General features: G+C 45.7%; 1 protein-coding gene across 1 annotated transcript in view; it reads left to right on the forward strand.

Annotated features, from left to right (window-relative positions):
- Nucleotides 1–20,410, forward strand: part of RAPGEF3 (Rap guanine nucleotide exchange factor 3) — a 118,123-nt gene that overhangs the window by 53,416 nt on the left and 44,297 nt on the right. Inside the window, exon 3 of the mRNA XM_056562759.1 lies at nucleotides 12,676–12,729. Coding sequence (XP_056418734.1) covers nucleotides 12,676–12,729 — 54 coding nt within the window. The remainder of the gene's footprint in view (nucleotides 1–12,675; nucleotides 12,730–20,410) is intronic.

A 20,410-nucleotide genomic window follows, 5' to 3' on the forward strand; every position in this document is an offset into this window, starting at 1 on the left:
CTACAGACATCACATTATAGAGAAGGAAGAGCTGAGAAGATTGATACACAAAGTCGTTTAGTAGGAAAAGATTTAGCAGAATTATTGACTGATTCATTAACACCACTGCTCATTTTGGGCTTTAGAATCTCTTGGACACCCATAGCAGAAAGATGTCAGCCACTGAGCAGACCCGCCCACTGGACTCCTAGACCAAGAATAAGCAAAAGTTTAAATCAATTTCTAGTTCTTCTAAATCTTTTCCCATAATCTATATATCAATCTTTTTATGGTCTCCTGCTCAATAATATGTTTCCTGTAGATTGTAATTGGTTTCCTTTAAAAGAATGTCAGTTTTGTTGTCTGTAAATGTCCATCATTTCCCTGGCTGCCGTTCTTTCCCTATGTGATCAGCTATTTTTCCAGCTGCAAATCTTTAGATCTATTAGACAAAAGTCAACCCTGAGCTCGGGTCAAGGTTTACTATGTCCTAGAAGCTGGTTTTTGTGTTGTTGTCTAGCTGTGATGGCAGGTGTTGGACTGTAAATTCATACCAACGCTATGGGGTTCTAAACATGGCTGTTATTGTTTTATGTTGTCCCATACTGGCTGCGCATAACTATGAGGTAAAAATATTATCTCAAAGCAGTGGCAGCCAAGGATTTCTCCTGCATGGCAAATGTGTTAAAATATGGAAATGATCCAGCCCTGTTTCCTGCTTGAAATACAATGAAGAAAATGAAATAAAGCACAATTCTATCACTAGTATTTGGAAAGTGCATCCTTTTATAGGCTGCAAAAGACACCAAGAGGTATATTGATAAGCAGCTCGGACCCTTTCAGGCAGGGACTCCCCCATATCTCTTAAAATGTTCTGTGGTTTCTTGTGCCAAGACTTTTGCAGAAGATTCTTTAAAGATACACTCAATTTTTTTTGCCCTATATCGTGTACACTCACTAGTCCTAAATCACCATTTATTTTATTGCAGCACAACTGCAGCTATGCTCTTTATTAACCCTTTAAGGACCCAGACAATTTTCACTGTAGGACCCCGCCATTTTTTGCACATCTGACCACTGTCACTTTAAGCATTAATAACTCTGGGATGCTTTTACCTTTCATTCTGATTCCGAGATTGTTTTTTCGTGACATATTCTACTTTATGTTAGTGGTAACATTTTGTCAATACTTGCATTGTTTCTTGGGGAAAAATTCCAAAATTTTATGAAAAAATTTAAAATGTTGCATTTTTTTTTTAGCTTTGAAGCTCTCTGCCTATAAGGAACATGAATATTCCAAATAAATGATATATTGATTCACATATACAACATGTCTACTTTATGTTTGCATCATAACATTGACATGTTTTTACTTTTGGAAGAGATCAGAGGGCTTTAAAGTTCAGCAGCAATTTTCCAATTTTTCACAAAATTTTCAAAATCTAAATTTTTCAGGGACCAGTTCTGTTTTGAAATGGATTTGAAGGGCCTTCATATTAGAAATGCCCCACAAATGACCCCATTATAAAAACTGCACCCCTCAAAGTATTCAAAATTACATTCAAAAGGTTTGTTAACCCTAGGTGTTTCACAGGAATAGCAGCAAATTGAAGGAGAAAATTCAAAATCTTCATTTTTTACACTGGCATGTTCTTGTAGACCCAGTTTTTGAATTTTTACAAGGGGTAAAAGGAGAGAAATGTTCCTAAAATGTGTAACCCAATTTCTCTTGGGTAAGGAAATACCTCATATGTGTATGTCAAGTGTACGGCGGGCGCAGTAGAGGGCTCAAAAGGGAAGGAGCGACAATGGGATTTTGGAGAGTGAGTTTTTCTGAAATGGTTTTTGGAGGACATGTCGCATTTAGGAAGCCCCTATGGTGCCAGAACAGCAGAAAAAAAAACCACATGGCATACTATTTTGGAAACTTCACCCCTCAAGGCACGTAACAAGGGGTCCAGTGAGCCTTAACACCCCACAGGTGCTTCACGACTTTTTGTTAAAGTTGGATGTGTAAATGATTTATTAATTTTTTTTCCACTAAAATGCTAGTTTTCCCCAAAATTTTAAATTTTTACAAGGGATAATAGGACAAAATGTCCCCCCAAAATTTGTAACCCCATCTCTTCTGAGTATGGAAATACCCCAAGTGTGAACGTCAAGTGCTCTGCTGGCGCACTACAATGCTCAGAAGAGAAGGAGACACATTTGGCTTTGAAAAGCGAATTTTGCTGAAATGGTTTTTGGAAGGCATGTCGCATTTAGAAAGCCCCTATGGTGCCAGAACAGCAAAAAAGAAAAAAACACATGGCATACTATTTTAGAAACTACACCCCCCAAGGAACACAACAAGGGGTACAGTGAGCCCTAACACCTCACAGGTGTTTGATGACTTTTTGCTAAAGTCGGATGTGTAAATGAAAAAAAAAAGTTTCACTAAAATGCTGTTTTTCCCCCACATTTTATATTTTTACAAGGGGTAATAGGAGAAAATGACCCCCAAAATTTGTAACCTCATTTCTTCTGAGTATGGAAATACCCAATGTGTGGATGTTAAGTGCTCTGCTGGCGCTGTACAATGCTCAGAAGAGAAGGAGCACCATTGAGCTTTTGAAGACAGAATTTGGTTGGAATAGAAGTCGGGGGCCATGTGCGTTTACAAAGCCACCCCGTGGTGCCAGAACAGTGGACCCCCCACGTGACCCAAATTGGAAACTACACCCCTCCCAGAATTTAATAAGGGGTGCAGTGAGTATTTACACCCCACTGGCGTTTGACAGATCTTTGGAACAGTGGGCTGTGCAAATGAAAAATTAAATTTTTCATTTTCACGGACCACTGTTCCAAAAATCTGTCAGACACCTGTGGGGCGTAAATGCTCACTGCACCCCTTATTACATTACATGAGGGGTGTAGTTTCCAAAATGGGGTCACATGTGGGTATTTCTTTTTTTGCGTTTATGGCAGAACCCCTGTAAAATCAGCCACCCCTGTGCAAATCACCAATTTAGGCTTCAAATGTACATGGTGCGCTCTCACTCCTGAGCCTTGTTATGCGCCCGCAGAGCATTTTACGTCCACATATGGGGTATTTCCGTACTCAGGAGAAATTGCGTTACAAATTTTGGAGGTCTTTTTTTCCTTTTAACACCAGCATGTTAGTGTAAAATTTTTGATTTGTTTACACTGACAGGCTGGTGTAGCCCCCAACTTTTCCTTTTCATAAGGAATAAAAGGAGAAAAAGCCCCCCAAAACTTGTAACGCAATTTCTCCTGAGTACAGAAATACCCCATATGTGGCCCTAAACTGTTTCCTTGAAATACTACAGGGCTCTGAAGTGAGAGAGCACCATGCACATTTGAGGACTAAATTGGGGATTGCATAGGGGTGGACATAGGGGTATTCTACGCCAGTGATTCCCAAACATGGTGCCTCCAGCTGTTGCCAAACTCCCAGCATGTCTGGACAGTCAGTGGCTGTCCGGAAATGCTGGGAGTTGTTATTTTGCAGCAGCTGGAGGCTCTGTTTTGGAAACACTGCTGTACAATACGTTTTTCATTTTTATTGGGGGGACAGTGTAAGGGGGTGTATATGTAGTGTTTACCCTTTATTATGTGTTAGTGTAGTGTAGGGTTTTTAGGGTACATTCACACGGGCGCAGGTTTACAGTGAGCTTCCCGCTAGCAATTTGCGATGCGACGAAAAATTTGCCGCAGCTCATACTTGAAGCAGGAAACTTACTGTAAACCTGTCCGTGTGAATGTACCCTGTACGTTCACATGGGGGGGGGCAAACCTCCAGCTGTTTCAAAACTACAACTCCCAGCATGTACTGACAGACCGTGCATGCTGGGAGTTGTAGTTTTGCAACAGCTGGAGGCACACTGGTTGGAAAACCTTCAATTAGGTTCTGTTACCTAACTCAGTATTTTCCAACCAGTGTGCCTATAGCTGTTGCAAAACTACAACTCCCAGCATGTACTGATCACCCGGCATGCTGGGAGATCTAGTTATGCAACAGCTAGAGGTACGCAACTACTTTTCCCAGCATGCCGAGACAGCTGTTTCGGCATGCTGGGATTTGCAGTTTTGCAACATCTGGAGGGCTACAGATAGAGACCACTGCACTGTGATCTCCAAACTGTGGACCTCCAGATGTTGCAAAACTACAAATCCCAGCATGCACAGACAGCAAACTGCTGTGTGGGCATGCTAGGAGTTGTAGTTTTGCAAGATCTAGAGTGCTACAGTATAGAGATCATGTATAGAGATGTGCAGTGGTCTCTAAACTGTAGACCTCCAGCTGTTGCAAAACTGCAAATCCCAGCATGCCCAGCAGCTGTCTGGGCATGCTGGGAGTTGTAGTTTTGCAACATATGGAGGGCTGCAGTCTCAGACTGTAGCCCTCTAGATGTTGCTAGGCAACTTACCGGCTTCCTTCAGATCCAGGGAGCCGTCCTCTTCTGCCGCACGACATCGCCGCCCGTGCCGATCACTGCCGCCGATCCCGTCCCGCAGTTTCCACCGACGGGTAAGTGGATCTTCGGCGTTCGGTCCCCGTCGTTTCCCCGTTCTGCCCCGCCTATTGTGGGTGGGCAGAACGGGGAAAACGAAAGTAAACCCCCCCGCCCCCGATCTGCTATTGGTGGTCGCGTCTAGACCACCAATAGCAGAGATAGGAGGGGTGGCACCTCTGCCACCTCACTCCTATCGCTACAGGGGGATCGTGGGTGTCAGACAACCGCGATCCCCCTTATAGACCCGTATGGCCCGGAATCGGCGCAAATCGCAAGTGTGAATTCACTTGCGATTTGCGCCGATCACCGACATGGGGGGTCTGATGACCCCCCTGGGCATTTGCACGGGGTGCCTGCTGATCGATATCAGCAGTCACCCCAGTCCGGTCCCCGCCCGGCGCGCGGCGGGGACCGAAATTCCCAGGGGCGTACAGGTACACCCTGGGTCCTTAAAACCAATGTACAGAAGGTGTATCCATACACCCTAGGTCCTATACGGGTTAAAGTAACTTGGTCATGTGATCACTAGTCTGACTCTCAAAACTCTCAAAAAAATGTGATCACTAGTCTGACTCTCAAAAAATGTGTCAAAACAGGATGTCAGTTCTGGGTTCTGAATTCCTGTGAACTACAGGATGACATTATCACCTACCAGATCTTTCCTACTAGTTCTCAGACCCCCTCCACACTCCATCTGCTTTCTCTGTGGGATCCTGATATATAATAGTTATAAAAGTCCCCTTAAGCTGTGTTCACACATTGCATTTTTTACTGCACTTATTTGTTTTTGCTTGACTTTCCAAAAATTGCTGCAACAATTTTGCCATTTTGCCATAATTGTACAAATGTGTTATTTTTACTGTGATTTTGAAATATCAATGCAGACAAAAATGTGTAAAACGTGCAGTAGAAGTTCAACATGTGAACACAGCCTGAAATACAAATCTTTATTAAATTTAATTGTGATTATAGGTCAAATCACTTTTGCCTCATAGCAATATCCCTCTTAATAAACACATTTTGAATAAGAAAATGTATCCAAACTGCACAGAACGGGAACTGGCCCCAACACAGTTCTAAGTACTGTTAGGTTTAAGGTGAAAACTCCATGGACCGGACTTGTTTTACCTGCATATTTCAGGTATACTGTATCTGACTGAGATCCTTTCTTTTTATCATGTTCCTCAAACTGTTTTTGAATAAGGTGTGCAGTTTGACCAGGGCCGGCTCCACCTATAGGCAAATTAGGCAGGCGCTAGAGTGTGCTCTTGAAGGGGGCGCCGCTACGCCCGCCCCCTGTCCTAGGAAACTTGCAAACTTAGTTTCATGGCCCAGCCTGAGAGTAGTGCAGCACCACCATTGGACACAGTGCTCCTCTAAGGCAGACAGTCACAGGGGTGATTACTCAGGTCCTGCTTCCTGATAGCGTGCCCTGGCCTTAATCAACTGCTCTCCACTACAGTCAGTGATGGCGCTCCCGGTACACAGGAGTAGAGTGCTGCCGCTGAAAACTGAAGGACCTGTGTCAGGGCTCGAGTCCTGCAAGAATGCATGGGAACAGTGATCCTTTACTTTTTTCAGAGGAGGAACGCCATCCCTGTTACAGTATTCCTGCAGGACCGACCCCTGAATTATTCTTCCCTTACTCTGCCTTCTCCCCTGTCCTAGCCGGCTAGATGCAGGAGGTGTAGGACCTGTCATGATGTCACCATCACGTGTTGGGGACGGAGCTCAGCTGTGCAGGTGAGATTGTGGCTGAATGACCTGTGGATGCTGTGGAGGAGGTGGGTCTGAGCAGGAGTGAAGGTAACATGTCACCCCAGTAGTAAAGTGATTACATGAGGAGGAGGTTTGTTACAGTGTGTCCCCCCAGTAGTGAGGACATTACAGTGTGTCACCCCCCCCCCCACCTCTCCCAGGACTAACGTGGGGCGTGTCAAAGGGCAGAAACAACTGGCTGCGTCAAGAAAGGCGGCAAAATCCGCTTTTGCCTAGACTGGCAAAAATCCTTGCACCAGCCCTGAGTGGGGGAAGGGGTGTATTATCTTGATAATGATGCCACTGCTATTTGGAATATGTTGCCATGATGTATTTGGTTTCCACCAATATTTAGGTCGGTTGTTTGTGTGAAAGTAACATCCACATGAAGGTCGGGACCCTATATTTCCTAGCAGAACAATTTACACAGCATCACACGGCCCCTGAAAGCTTACCTTTGTCCTTTTTTGCATCATGCTGCCATCATTTCCTTAGGTTAGCAATCTACACTTCTTCGGCCATTCACATGATATAAAAGAAATAATGAGTCTTCAGACCAGGCCACCTTCCATTGCTACATGGTCCAGTACTGATGCTCATATGCCCATTGTAGGTAACTTCAGCAGTGGATTGGGATCAGCAATGGGCACCCTGACCAGTCAGTACTCTCCATAGGCATAAATGAGCAGTGTGCTGTCTTTTGATAGGTACTAAGCACTACATACTGGGAACACCCCACAATACCTATTTTGAAGATGCTCTGACCCAGCCGTCTAACTATCACAATTTGGCAAAGTCGCTCATGTCCTTATGCTTGATTGTTTTTTTGTTTCTAACACATCAACTTCAAGAACTGATTGATTACATCCTGTCCAATATAACCTACCATTTGTAACCAGATAATCAATGTTAATAAATCCACCTGTCAGGGGTTATAGTATTGTTATGATCGACCATATACTGTACATTATTCTTGGAAGCCCTATGAAGGTGACAGAACCCTGTGGCATTACATCAGCGGCAGGCAGGGTGTGTTCTTAGATACCTGAGTACATGTTTGTATTGCTCTTTCCTGATTATTCTGCTGCACGTCTGATAACAACAGGTAATCGCTTACTAAACCCAAACATCTGCTCCAACAGGAACATTACATAGATATTAACTTCAGCCGCATTACTGCTACAAGGACACACCAATGGCAGACGTTTTATTCACATAAAAGGAACACTAGTGACTACTGAAGGATAATTTAACTTAAAGGGGTACTCCCCCCTAGACATCTTATCCCCTATCCAAAGGATAGGGCATAAGATGTCTGATTGCGGGGGTCCCGCCAGACATCCTGTGAACGGAGTGAACATGCCGATGACTCGCAATGTGGGGCAGAGGCTCATGACGTCACGACCATGCCCCCTCAATGTAAGTCTATGGGAGGGCACCTCCCATAGATTTGCATTGAGGAGGCGTGTACTTGACATCACGAGCGAGGCGCGCCCATGACATCACGAGCCTCTAGCACTCCAGCGCTGCACTCGACACTCTAAACGAACAACGGGTGCAGCAGGGAGATCGCAGGGGTCCCGCCGCTGGGCTATCTTTTGGATAGAGGATGAGATGTCTAGTGGTGGTGCTCCAGCGTTCTGAATATTTTGTTCAGAATGCTCAGGGCCGGAAGCTGTGATTACGTCACGGCCCGCCCCCCCTCGTGATGTCACGTCACACCACCTCCATTCATGTCTATGGGAGGGCGCATTCTGCCAGCCACGCCCTCTTCCATAGACATGAATGGAGGGGGCGTGATGTGACATCATAAGGGGGTGTGGCCATGAAATAACGACCACTGCCGCAGGAACCCGCCATTTTTTTAGAACGCCAGGTGCTGTGGGAGATCGCGGAGGGCCCCAGCAGAGGGCCCCCCGCAATCAGACATGTTATCCCCTATCCTTTGGATAGGTGATAACATGTCTGATAGACATGAATGGAGAGGGTGTGACGTGACATCACGAAGGGGCCTTTGGATAGGGGATAAGATGTCTAGCAGTGGAGTACCCCTTTAAGAGTGGGGTCACACCTGGTATATATGCAGTGTATTTCATGCTGTGCAAAACCTGCTGCACAGCGGGAAATACGCTGCATATTCTTCTATGAGCAGACACACAGAGCTACACGCGGCAGCCCTGTGTGCAGTAAGTTTGGAGGCGGGCCCAGAGCACTGCTATGACTGTGACTACGGGGGCCCACTTCCAAACCTCACTGCACACACAGGACTGCGGAAAGGAAAGCTCTGTGTGTTTGCTACCCTAGAAGTGATTTTTATTTGTTGGCTAATTGTTTGCTTTAAAACATTTTAGAATGGGGTCCCTTACAGTGCTATGAAGTGAACTGAATTCTCTCACAGTATACTGTAGATAAAGAAAAAAAAAAAAAAACATTACCAGATGTTACTTTAATATCTGCATTCAAAACTCTTTGGTTAAGGAAATTTTTGGGGTTTGTTGTGGTTTGAAGGTTTCTGTACAGGACTTGAAAAAGATTTCAAATGTAAAAAAAAAAAAAAAAAAAGAAAAAAGCAAAATTCTTGTAAAAGAATGTTGTGATGAATGCTTGAACTATATGTTGTATTTTTATCATAAATTTAAAAATCTCTGAAGAAAACAGCCTGTGAAAAGGATTCCTTACAGGGGTTCTGCCCCTAGACATCTTATCCCCTATCCAAAGGATTAGGGGTTAGGATTAGGGGTTAGGATTAGGGTTAGGGATTAGGATTAGGGGTAAGGGTTAGGATTAGGAGTTGGGATTGGGGGTTAGGATTAGGGGTTAGAATTAGAAGTAAGGGTTAAGATTACAGGATAGAATTAAGGGTTAGGATTAGGGGTTAGAATTAGAAGTAAGGGTTAAGATTACAGGATAGAATTAAGGGTTAGGATTAGGGGTTATGGCTAGGGGTAAGGGTTAAGATTAGGGGTAAGGGTTAGGATTAGTGGTTAGAGAGTGAGAGAGCTGACTGTAAAGCAGAAAAGTGTGTCCCTTTGTGGAGGGTACAGGGACACAGTTTTCTTCATTACACTGGCGTTTGTTTAGAACACTGGGTGAGGCCTTGTACGGCCTCACCTGGAAATGTACGGCCTCACCTGGAATATACTGTTCAGTTTTGGTCGCCTGTCCATAAAAGGGACATTCCGGAGCTGGAAAGGGTGCAGAGACGCGCGACTAAACTAATATAGGGCATGGAACATTTTAGCTATGAGGAACGATTAAAGGAGTTGCAATTGTTTAGTCTTGAGAAGAGACATTTAAGGGGGGATATGATAAACATATATAAGTATATAAATGGCCCATACAAAAAATATGGAGAAAAACTGTTCCAGGTTAAACCCCCCCCCCCCCCCCAAAGGACGAGGGGGCACTCCCTCCATCTGGAGAAGAAAAGGTTTAGTCTAAAGGGGCGACATGCCTTCTTTACCGTGAGGACTGTGAATTTATGGAACAGTCTACCTCAGGAACTGGTCACAGCAGGAACAATTAATAGCTGTAAAACAGGATTAGATACATTCCTGGAACAAAATAACATTAATGCTTATGCAGAATTATAAAACTACATCCCTTTCCCTTATCCCCTTACACCCTTCCCTTCAATTCCCTAGTTGAACTTGATGGACGTATGTCTTTTATCAACCATACTAACTATGTAACTATGTAACTGGGTGTGGCATCGAGGCTCGTGACATCATGGCCACACACCCTCATAACGTCACACCACACCCCCTCAATACAAGTCTATGGGAGGGGGCATGGCACGACCCCTCCCGAAGACTTGCATTGAGGGGGCGTGTCACAACGTCACAAGGAGTGGGGGGGGGGGGGTGACCATGATGTTACAAGCCCCCGGCACTTCACCCAGCATTCTTAATTAATGACAGTTGCTGCACAGAGATTGTGGGGGTCCCCAGCAGAGGGAACCCCGCGATCAGACATCTTATCCCCATCTAGGGGTCAAGATGTCTAGGGGGGAGTACCCCTTTAGGGTAAGTTCACACATTTGCAGATTTGATGCACAGGATTTGATCCAGAGAATTTTCTGCTGCAGATTTCAATGCAAACTAAATGACTGAGCACAGCTTCTAATCTGCAGTTTCAAATCCTGCGCATCAAATCTGCGCAGGATCCTGTATGTGTGAACGTACTCTCAAAGGGTTTTTCATTTTTGGATAACTTTGATAACCTTGAACATAGGTTTCCATTATCTCTTTAAGACTTTATCACTCCAGTTGGCTTCATTATGTTCATTTTATTGATATTTTACACTGTTTGTTGTGTCTGGGGCATCCCTCCTGCTTCAGATTATGTTGATAAGAAATAAAGGAAAGTTAGACACAACTATTTTGCAGTAGACAGGTGATACTTTCTAAAGCCACATGCAATTGTACTATAAATTGGACTATAACAGCTTTGTGATATCTGCCACCATAAAGCAGTTTACATGTTTGTTCTACACACAGTCATCCAGGTAGAATTTAGATGACAGCTGGTAAAAGGTATACCTACATCACTGACCTTGGAAAGGAAAGAATAACAATACATACACAGAAGATTTCATACTTTTAGCAACTGGAAATAATTTCTATACCTACATCGTGCACATGGACTTCTTGAAGCCCCATTTCAATGAATGAGACAGAATATAGATTTTTAACCCATTTTCTTGCAGAATCTTGTATTATTATATCTTTGGTTATCTTTTTTTTCGGGCACATTGCAAAATGTTCCTATAGTCAAAATAAAGGAAACTCACCTATTAATTATTTATTGATGTTCTTTCTTGTAAGCTTTGACTGATATGTAGTAATGTATAGTTTTATCATTGTAGTTAAAAGGGGGGTGGGGGGGGGGGGGGGGGTAATGTTTCTCCTTTAGGAGAGAGTCATAAAGATGTGTGGAGACTTATAGGCTATTCATGCTCCACTGTGAAAACAGCTCAAGTAGAATCACTACCACTTCACTTCCATGATGATAGGCCTCTTAAAGGGGTACACCACTGGCCAGTGGAGTTACATTTAGTTCCAAATGCTGTGTGTGGGCTGTGGGGGTTGGCCTCGCTCCTCGTGACATCACACCACACCCCCTCAATGCAAGTCTATTGGAGGGGGCATGGCCACCATCACACCCTTTCCCATAGACCTGAATTGAGGTGGTGTGACATCACAAGGGGGCGTGGCCGACCCCCGCAGCGCATGCACACAGCGTTCGGAAATAAATGTTCCAAACACTAGCCAGTGGAGTAGCCCTTTAACAGCTAACCCTGCTCTGTACAAAGAAAGGGCAATAACCCTAAATCAGCTGTCCACAGATGGGTAGTCTCTCCTTTTGAAGACATCTCTGGCTTGGCATACATTCCTAGTCATGTTCTTAAAGGAGTACTATGGTTGTTTTTATTATTACCCCTCTGTGCCCGGGCTACAAAACGAAACAAAACAAACTTTACCTCACCTTCCTACATTCCCCCACTGCGTCGATATCGGTGTCCCACTCTCTGGTCCCTGTCTTCTTCCGCTTCCTGCAGGACAGTGAGTCATACTGTGCTCAGCGTATCACCGGCTGCAGCAATGTCCCACTGTGGCTGGTGAGACACTGAGCGCAGTATGACTCACTGTCCCGCAGGAGTTGGAAGAAGACAAGGACCAGAGAATGGGACACCAAAATCAACTCAACGGGGGAACGTAGGAAGGTGAATTAAAGTTTGTTTTGCAGCCTTGACATAGAAGGATAATAAACAAAAACACCATAGTACTCCTTTAATTGCAATTATTCACTAGAAAGCCAGGAACAGATCATAAATGGAGAACATGTATAAGGGAAAGACCGAGGCTTCTTTTTTTTTTAAATACATTTCTGGCTTTTTAGCCAATAATAGCAATTAAAAACCTGGACATGTGAACACAGCCTCACGGAAAGCTACATTGAAAAGGTAGAGTGAGAGAACTGCTTTTTATATCCTCTCTTCCCAGAATTCCCAGTGGAGCATGGAAGTTCTATAAGCTATTTCCTTATGATGCTCACCTCAAGGAGAAACATTACTACTTTGGTCCCAGGGTACAATACAACATGTCTAAGAGACAAATAGTTTAACAAGTCTATATATTGGATTTCTAGTCAAACTGTAACTTAGTTTTCCTTGTAAATTATTTTTTTTTGTTACTTGTCCGTTCACATTGGGTCATGTTTTCAGTAATGTAAAGAGATATTTGTTTCACCTTTGTAGCTGTATATGTGATACAAGGTACAGTACTACTAGTTTATCAGTTCTACTCTTAAGAATGTCCCAGGGGACGTTAAAATGTGACATTGAGTCCCTTTGTGCCCTTTTAAAACAGTGGCCCTTTATTCATCTCTTCTTTAATATAACAGAGATTTTTTTTTTCAGACCCCGCTTCCTGATATTGAATCTCAAGAGGAGTACAGCCAAACCGTGAAACAGGTAACACAAAGTACTTTTCTGTACAAAAGCGTGTTCTGTTTGAATAATTCTATTCTGTGTGACTAAAGGAAATTGATAGGATTACCTTCTGATTATTTTTATCTAAATCTGGAATTCCCAAGAAATAAAGTAGTCAAAAACAGATTTACTTGTTATTGCTGCAAACATACTAATAGAATTTCCATGGACAGTTTTTCTGACCTGATATACGTAAGAATGATGCATTAAATACAGTATTTTGCTATGTTCACATTTTGTTTTGGATTTTTAACCAAAAGCAGATATAGAACAGACACAGAGAAAAACTATAATAAATATGCATCAACAAAGCCTTACAGATGCCTTTCTTCCCCAGAACTCCTGCAGTTTTCACTTTGGCCACTAAGCCTAACAATAAACTATTTCCTGCCCTGTAGAGAAAATATTTCAGCAGTGTCCACCTTATCATCTCAGGCAGGATTACAGCGAAAGGTAATAGCTGTATAGATAAGATGGGGTCAGGCTATTCACAGTAGGCGATGGTCAGAGCTTACCTCCTTCCCTTCCCCACATAATGGGGAAGATTTATCAAAACCTGTGCAGAGGTAAAGTTGACCAGTTGCCCATAGCAACCAATCAGATAGGGTCTTTCATTTTTTGGAGATCTTTTAAAAAATGAGAGAAACGATCTGATAGGTTGCTATGGGCAACCGGTCAACTTTATCTCCTCACAAGTTTGATAAATCTCCCCCAATGACTTTTGCGCAGGTCACTTAGTTACAGGATGGTTGAATTTGACAGGAGGAAATCAGAAATGTTGGCAAACATGGACTTGTGGCTACTTCTGACATACAAATGAGTCTTTTCGTGGAGTGTTGGATATTCAAAAGAGAATGAACCTATTCCTTTTGACTTTAATCTTGACAAGTTTCATAACATAAAGGGAGCCTGAAGAAGTGTGGAGAAGGCAGATCCTAACAGACCTTTTCTAACTACAATGCCACACAGTGGCAAATCTAATGCAAAGTAATGAACACTTAACACTTGGAGTCCCAAGAATATTAATATAAAGTGTCCACTTGTACTCTTAAGAACAGTGGGGGAGATTAATCATGATCTGTGCAGAGGAAAAAATTGACCAATTGCCCATAGCAACCAATCATATTGCTTCTTTCATTTCTCAGAAGCCTTTTCAAAAATGAAAGAAGTGATCTAATTGGTTGCAATGGGCAACTGGTCAATGTTTCCTTTGCACAGGTTTTAATAAATCTCCTTATTAGTTACCCATTTTCATCACCTGGCAATATTTCCAGTTGTAGTCATGATATGTGTCTATCTGGGCTAGTACTTGTGTGCTGCTTATATTCTGCTTTATCTACACAAAAATAATAATAATTTACTACAACTGAGGCCCCAACCATGCTTTACACATCAGCTCTGCTCTTCTAGTGTAGAAGCATCTCTTCACCCCCCCCCCCCCCCCCCTTTTAATGTTTTCGGACTGGAGTCTGATAGGACAGTAAGCATAGAGGAGTACTAGTCCTTCCCTCACTTACTGGACTCTCAGTTTGTGCCATCTTGAAAACTCATGCACCAAGGCATTCACTCCCTTCATAGCTGATTTTTGGTCACATCATATATCAGAAGAAAATGAATACAAAGCGATCAAAAAGTCCCACCAAAGCAAATATGGTACCGATAAAAACTATAGATCACGGCGCAACAAATGAGCCCTCATTCGAAAAAATTAAAAAGTTATAGGGATCAGGATAGGGCTGTTACGCCTAGCGCTCCGGGTCCCCGCTCCTCCCCGGAGCGCTCACGGCGTCTTTCTCCCTGCAGCGCCCCGGTCAGTCCCGCTGACCGGGAGCGCTGCACTGTCATGGCCGTTGGGGATGCGATTCGCACAGCGGGACGCGCCCGCTCGCGAATCGCATCCCAGGTCACTTACCCGTCCCGGTCCCCTGCTGTCATGTGCTGGCGCGCGCGGCTCCGCTCTCTAGGGCGCGCGCGCGCCAGCTCTCTGAGACTTAAAGGGCCAGTGCACCAATGATTGGTGCCTGGCCCAATTAGCTTAATTGGCTTCCACCTGGTCCCTGACTATATCTGACCTCCTCCCATGCACTCCCTTGCCGGATCTTGTTGCCTTGTGCCAGTGAAAGCGTTTAGTGTGTCCAAAGCCTGTGTACCTGAACTTCTGCTACCCATCCTGACTACGAACCTTGCCGCCTGCCCCCGACCTTCTGCTACATCTGACCTTGCCTCTGCCTAGTCCTTCTGTCCCACGCCTTCTCAGCAGTCAGCGAGGTAGAGCCGTTGCTAGTGGATACGACCTGGTTGCTACTGCCGCAGCAAGACCATCCCGCTTTGCGGCGGGCTCTGGTGAAAACCAGTAGCCTCTTAGAACCGGTCCACTAGCACGGTCCACGCCAATCCCTCGCTGACACAGAGGATCCACTACCTGGAAGCCGAATCGTGACAGTAGATCCGGCCATGGATCCCGCTGAGGTGCCGCTGCCAAGTCTCGCTGATCTTCCCACGGTGGTCGCTCAGCAATCGCAGCAGATTGCCCAACAAGGACAGCAGCTGTCGCAGTTGACCGCCATGTTACAGCAACTTCTGCCTCTGCTACAGCAGCAACCATCTCCTCCGCCAGCTCCTGCACCTCCTCCGCAGCGAGTGGCCGCTCCTAACCTCCGCTTGTCCCTGCCGGACAAATTTGATGGGGACTCTAAACTCTGCCGTGGATTTTTGTCTCAGTGTTCCCTGCATATGGAGATGTTGTCGGACTTGTTTCCTTCAGAACGGTCTAAGGTGGCGTTCGTAGTAAGCCTTCTTTCAGGAAAGGCCTTGTCTTGGGCCACACCGCTCTGGGACCGCAATGATCCTGCCACAGCCACAGTCCAGGCCTTCTTCGCTGAACTCCGGAGTGTCTTCGAGGAGCCAGCCCGAGCTTCTTCTGCCGAGACTGCCCTGTTGAACCTGGTCCAGGGTAATTCTTCAGTGGGCGAGTACGCCATCCAATTTCGTACTCTTGCTTCCGAGTTATCATGGAATAACGAGGCTCTCTGCGCGACCTTTAAAAAAGGCCTATCCAGTCGCATCAAGGATGTGCTGGCCGCACGAGAGATTCCTGCCAATCTGCAAGAACTCATCCATCTAGCTACCCGCATTGACATGCGTTTTTCTGAGCGACACCAAGAGCTCCGCCAGGAAAAAGACTTAGATCTCTGGGCACCTCTCCCACAGTATCCGTTGCAATCTACGCCTGGGCCTCCCGCCGAGGAGGCCATGCAAGTGGATAAGTCTCGCCTGACCCAGGAAGAGAGGAATCGCCGTAGGGAAGAAAATCTCTGTCTTTACTGTGCCAGTACCGAGCATTTCTTGGTGGATTGCCCTATCCGTCCTCCACGCCTGGGAAACGCACGCACGCACCCAGCTCACGTGGGTGTGGCGTCTCTTGGTTCCAAGTCTGCTCCTCCACGTCTCACGGTACCCGTGCGGATTTCTTCTTCAGCCAACTCCTCCCTCTCAGCCGTGGCCTGCTTGGACTCCGGTGCCTCTGGAAATTTTATTTTGGAGTCGTTTGTTAATAAATTCAGCATCCCGGTGACCCGTCTCGTCAAGCCGCTCTACATTTCCGCGGTCAACGGAGCCAGATTGGACTGCACCGTGCGTTACCGCACAGAGCCCCTCCTCATGTCTATTGGACCCCACCTTGAGAGGATTGAGTTCTTCATTCTCCCCAACTGTACCTCTGAGGTCCTCCTCGGTCTGCCTTGGCTCCGGCTTCATTCCCCCACCATTGATTGGACCACCGGGGAGGTCAGGAACTGGGACTCTGCCTGCCACAGGAAGTGCCTCTCCCCCCCTCCCAGTCCCGTCAGGCAAGCCTCTGTGCCTCCCCATGGCCCCCGTCCTGGTGTCACACTGCCCCGTGCCAGGCCTCGCCCTCTGCCCTCCCTCCCCATTCCCACTCCTGCTGTACTGCCTGCCGTTGAGGAAACCCTCCATTCTTTCCCGGTGTCCTCATCCCAGGGGAGGCAGTTACCGGACAAAGAGAAGGGGAGACCTAAGGGGGGGGTACTGTTACGCCTAGCGCTCCGGGTCCCCGCTCCTCCCCGGAGCGCTCACGGCGTCTTTCTCCCTGCAGCGCCCCGGTCAGTCCCGCTGACCGGGAGCGCTGCACTGTCATGGCCGTTGGGGATGCGATTCACACAGCGGGACGCGCCCGCTCGCGAATCGCATCCCAGGTCACTTACCCGTCCCGGTCCCCTGCTGTCATGTGCTGGCGCGCGCGGCTCCGCTCTCTAGGGCACGCGCGCGCCAGCTCTCTGAGACTTAAAGGGCCAGTGCACCAATGATTGGTGCCTGGCCCAATTAGCTTAATTGGCTTCCACCTGGTCCCTGACTATATCTGACCTCCTCCCATGCACTCCCTTGCCGGATCTTGTTGCCTTGTGCCAGTGAAAGCGTTTAGTGTGTCCAAAGCCTGTGTACCTGAACTTCTGCTACCCATCCTGACTACGAACCTTGCCGCCTGCCCCCGACCTTCTGCTACGTCTGACCTTGCCTCTGCCTAGTCCTTCTGTCCCACGCCTTCTCAGCAGTCAGCGAGGTAGAGCCGTTGCTAGTGGATACGACCTGGTTGCTACTGCCGCAGCAAGACCATCCCGCTTTGCGGCGGGCTCTGGTGAAAACCAGTAGCCTCTTAGAACCGGTCCACTAGCACGGTCCACGCCAATCCCTCGCTGACACGGAGGATCCACTACCTGGAAGCCGAATCGTGACAAGGGCAATGTTAAGCTTACGGATTTTGTTAAAAAAAAAAAAGGTTTGACTTTCTTTTTTAAGTATTACAAAAATAGATCATAAGTTAGGTACCATTTTAATTTTATTGACCTTATTGTATTGTGCAAATACAATAAATTACCCTATAGACTATAACAAGATGAGTAAAGCAGAGACAGCATGTGAAAGGAAATATAGTTGGGCTGTTCTGACATGTTATCCCCAAGGGCAATAAACCACACCTCATAGAAACCAGGTAATTTGGAGCATTTGCCGAGTTTTATATTTTATGTAATACATATCTATGTATAGCATGTACAGACTCATAATGACAATATGTACCATAGAGGTAGAACTGAATTATTTCAAGCGAGAGGTGAAGAATTGGCACCAGGGTCATAAAAAGGACATTAACGAGGAAATAATCTCCAGGCCCTTTTGTCCTGTTGGCAAAACTTTTCCCCACCATGGGAACCAGGTTTGATCTTTGATCTTTCCCACTTTTCTAAGTGCATCTCTAATAATTTAGAAGCTCTGCAGATGGCAGAACACAAAGGAAGTGGATTCTCTCTGATTTGCTCTTCAGTAGCGGCCACATTCTGTACGGAGAACATTGGCACTGTACACAGAAGGGATAATAACATGTTTTCTCACAGTCAAGTCTGGTTCATTGCAGAATCACCAGCTTACAGGCGTCAAGTCAGTAACAGGCTGTACCCACGTGTGCGCTATCACTCCATCTCCATCTCCATCTCGTCTGTATTACAGACCAGAATCAACAGACGGGAGATTCATCTCAATAATACATGGCAAAGCTATATGCTGGATTGAAAGCAGGAAATGTTTAAAAGACTGTAACCAGCCACAGGTTATACTGTCAATATTGGCTGTATATGTTTAGTACATGTCGCTGTTTTGGATTTTTTTATGTTCTTGAAAAGGTTTGACACTAAGGTGCATGGTAGCCACCTTTAGGTGATGCCATGAGGAAAAGTGCTAGATGCCATAAAAGTACCATGTACCCGCACACTGTGTGCTTATACACAACATTATTAAACGTTATGTTTGAGTCGCAATACACGCTGGACTTTCTTTTTTTATACTTTATCCCTGAGAGAAATGATATGACCGTAGATTTTTTTTTGTTTTCCCCGTATGTGATTGTGGAGAAGACATCTTTCCTGAGCTTCTGCCCTGCTTTGTTAACATCAATTGTCACATGTATTTAAAGGGGTTCTCTGCCCCTAGACATCTTATCCTCTATCCAAAGGATAGGGGATAAGATGTCTGATTGCGGGGTCTCGCCGCTGGGGACCTCCGCGATCTCCCTGCTGCACCCAGCGTTCATTTAGAGCTTGTGACATGCCACCTCAATGCAAGTCTATACCGTCACACCCATCCCATAGACTTGTATTGAGGGGAAATGGCCATAACGTCATGAGCGGGGTGTGACCGTGACGTCACGAGCCTCCGCCCCGCATCACCAGTCATCCGGCACAAAGCAAAGTTCGCTCTGTGCACCGGATGCCTGGAATGCCGAAGCCAAGATCGCGGGGGTCCCCATTGGTGGCACCCCTGTGATCAGACATCTTATCCCCTATCCTTTGGATGTCTAGGAGTGGAGTAAACCTTTAAGTGACTGGTTTTTAGAGACTAGTGTCTCATTGATTTCTTTGAGAGAATGATGTGGGCATGCTCTGTGACCTGTTCAGTAGTCACTGTGCAGGAAAGGGAAAAAGTGATCTATCCTCATCACCTATTGCCAGTGGTAGATCCTGTGTTATCTGCCTTTCATTGTGTAATAGGCATGAATCCACTGTGCCACCAAGCTAGTTTGACTTTGGGCCACTCGCAAGGGTGTAGTCTAAGTAGCCCACCTATTTTTTACCCTTTTATCCTATACAGGTATCTGGACTTCGAAGAGTGGTCTTCATAAGAGTGGTCTTGCTCTAGGTGGCAGACAGTCAGGGACTAGCATCATTATCATCTCCTCATGATGCATTGTTTGGCTTCTTTCACACTATGAAGTTTACCCGATATTAAACGTCTTTGTAAAAAACGCACTCAAAAGGATCCCTCCAAGGAACAGCACAGGATAGAGCCGGCGCACAAAACTCCAAAGGTAAAAACTGTTTCATTTACCCGGCATGCAACACGTTGCATGCCGGGTAAATAAAACAGTTTTTACCTTTGGAGTTTTGTGCGCCGGCTCTATCCTGTGCTGATCCTTGGAGGGATCCTTTTGAGTGCTTCACTTGTGTTGCCAGGAGCGGCTGCCGAGCTTCGCCCATCGAGGGTTTACTCTACGCTTACACCATAGTTGTACTTGGTCGCAGTACAACTCTCCTCGGTGAGCATTATTGATTTTGTAATCCACACCGTACATGTTACGTTGTCACACTAGGAGCGCTTTCCTTTTGTTTATAGTTGTGTAAAAACGGACGTTTAATAACGTACTAAATAACGGGTGCTAACGGCTGAATAAATATTCATCCGTTAAGACCCGTTATTCCTCATGTATGGCCGAACACCTCTGCCTACAGACTCCTACAGCCGGGACTACTACTACTCCCATAATGGACCAGACTTGATTCCATGATGGGAGTAGTAATTCCCTGGCTGTGGGAGTCTGCAGACAGCTGGGGAGGCTACATTAGTGTTTGTACTACTACCCCCATCATGGAACAGAGTCTTCCATGATGGGGGTTGTAGTAAAGGGGCTGAGGGATTGATTGCACCAGGTTTCACTTCTGAGACCCGATGCGATCTGAAGTTATTAAGCAGGGGAGCGGGCTGCATGCTCCGCAACCCTGCGATGTATCAGTGTGTTTTATCTTTGATTTTTGAATCCCCCGCGGGGAGCCCTGAATGGCCGGTACTGAGTAGCCAATCAGGGCTCTCAGCGGGAGAT

This window comes from Hyla sarda, chromosome 2 (genome assembly GCF_029499605.1).
Source record: "Hyla sarda isolate aHylSar1 chromosome 2, aHylSar1.hap1, whole genome shotgun sequence".
Taxonomy (NCBI): Eukaryota; Metazoa; Chordata; class Amphibia; order Anura; family Hylidae; genus Hyla; species Hyla sarda.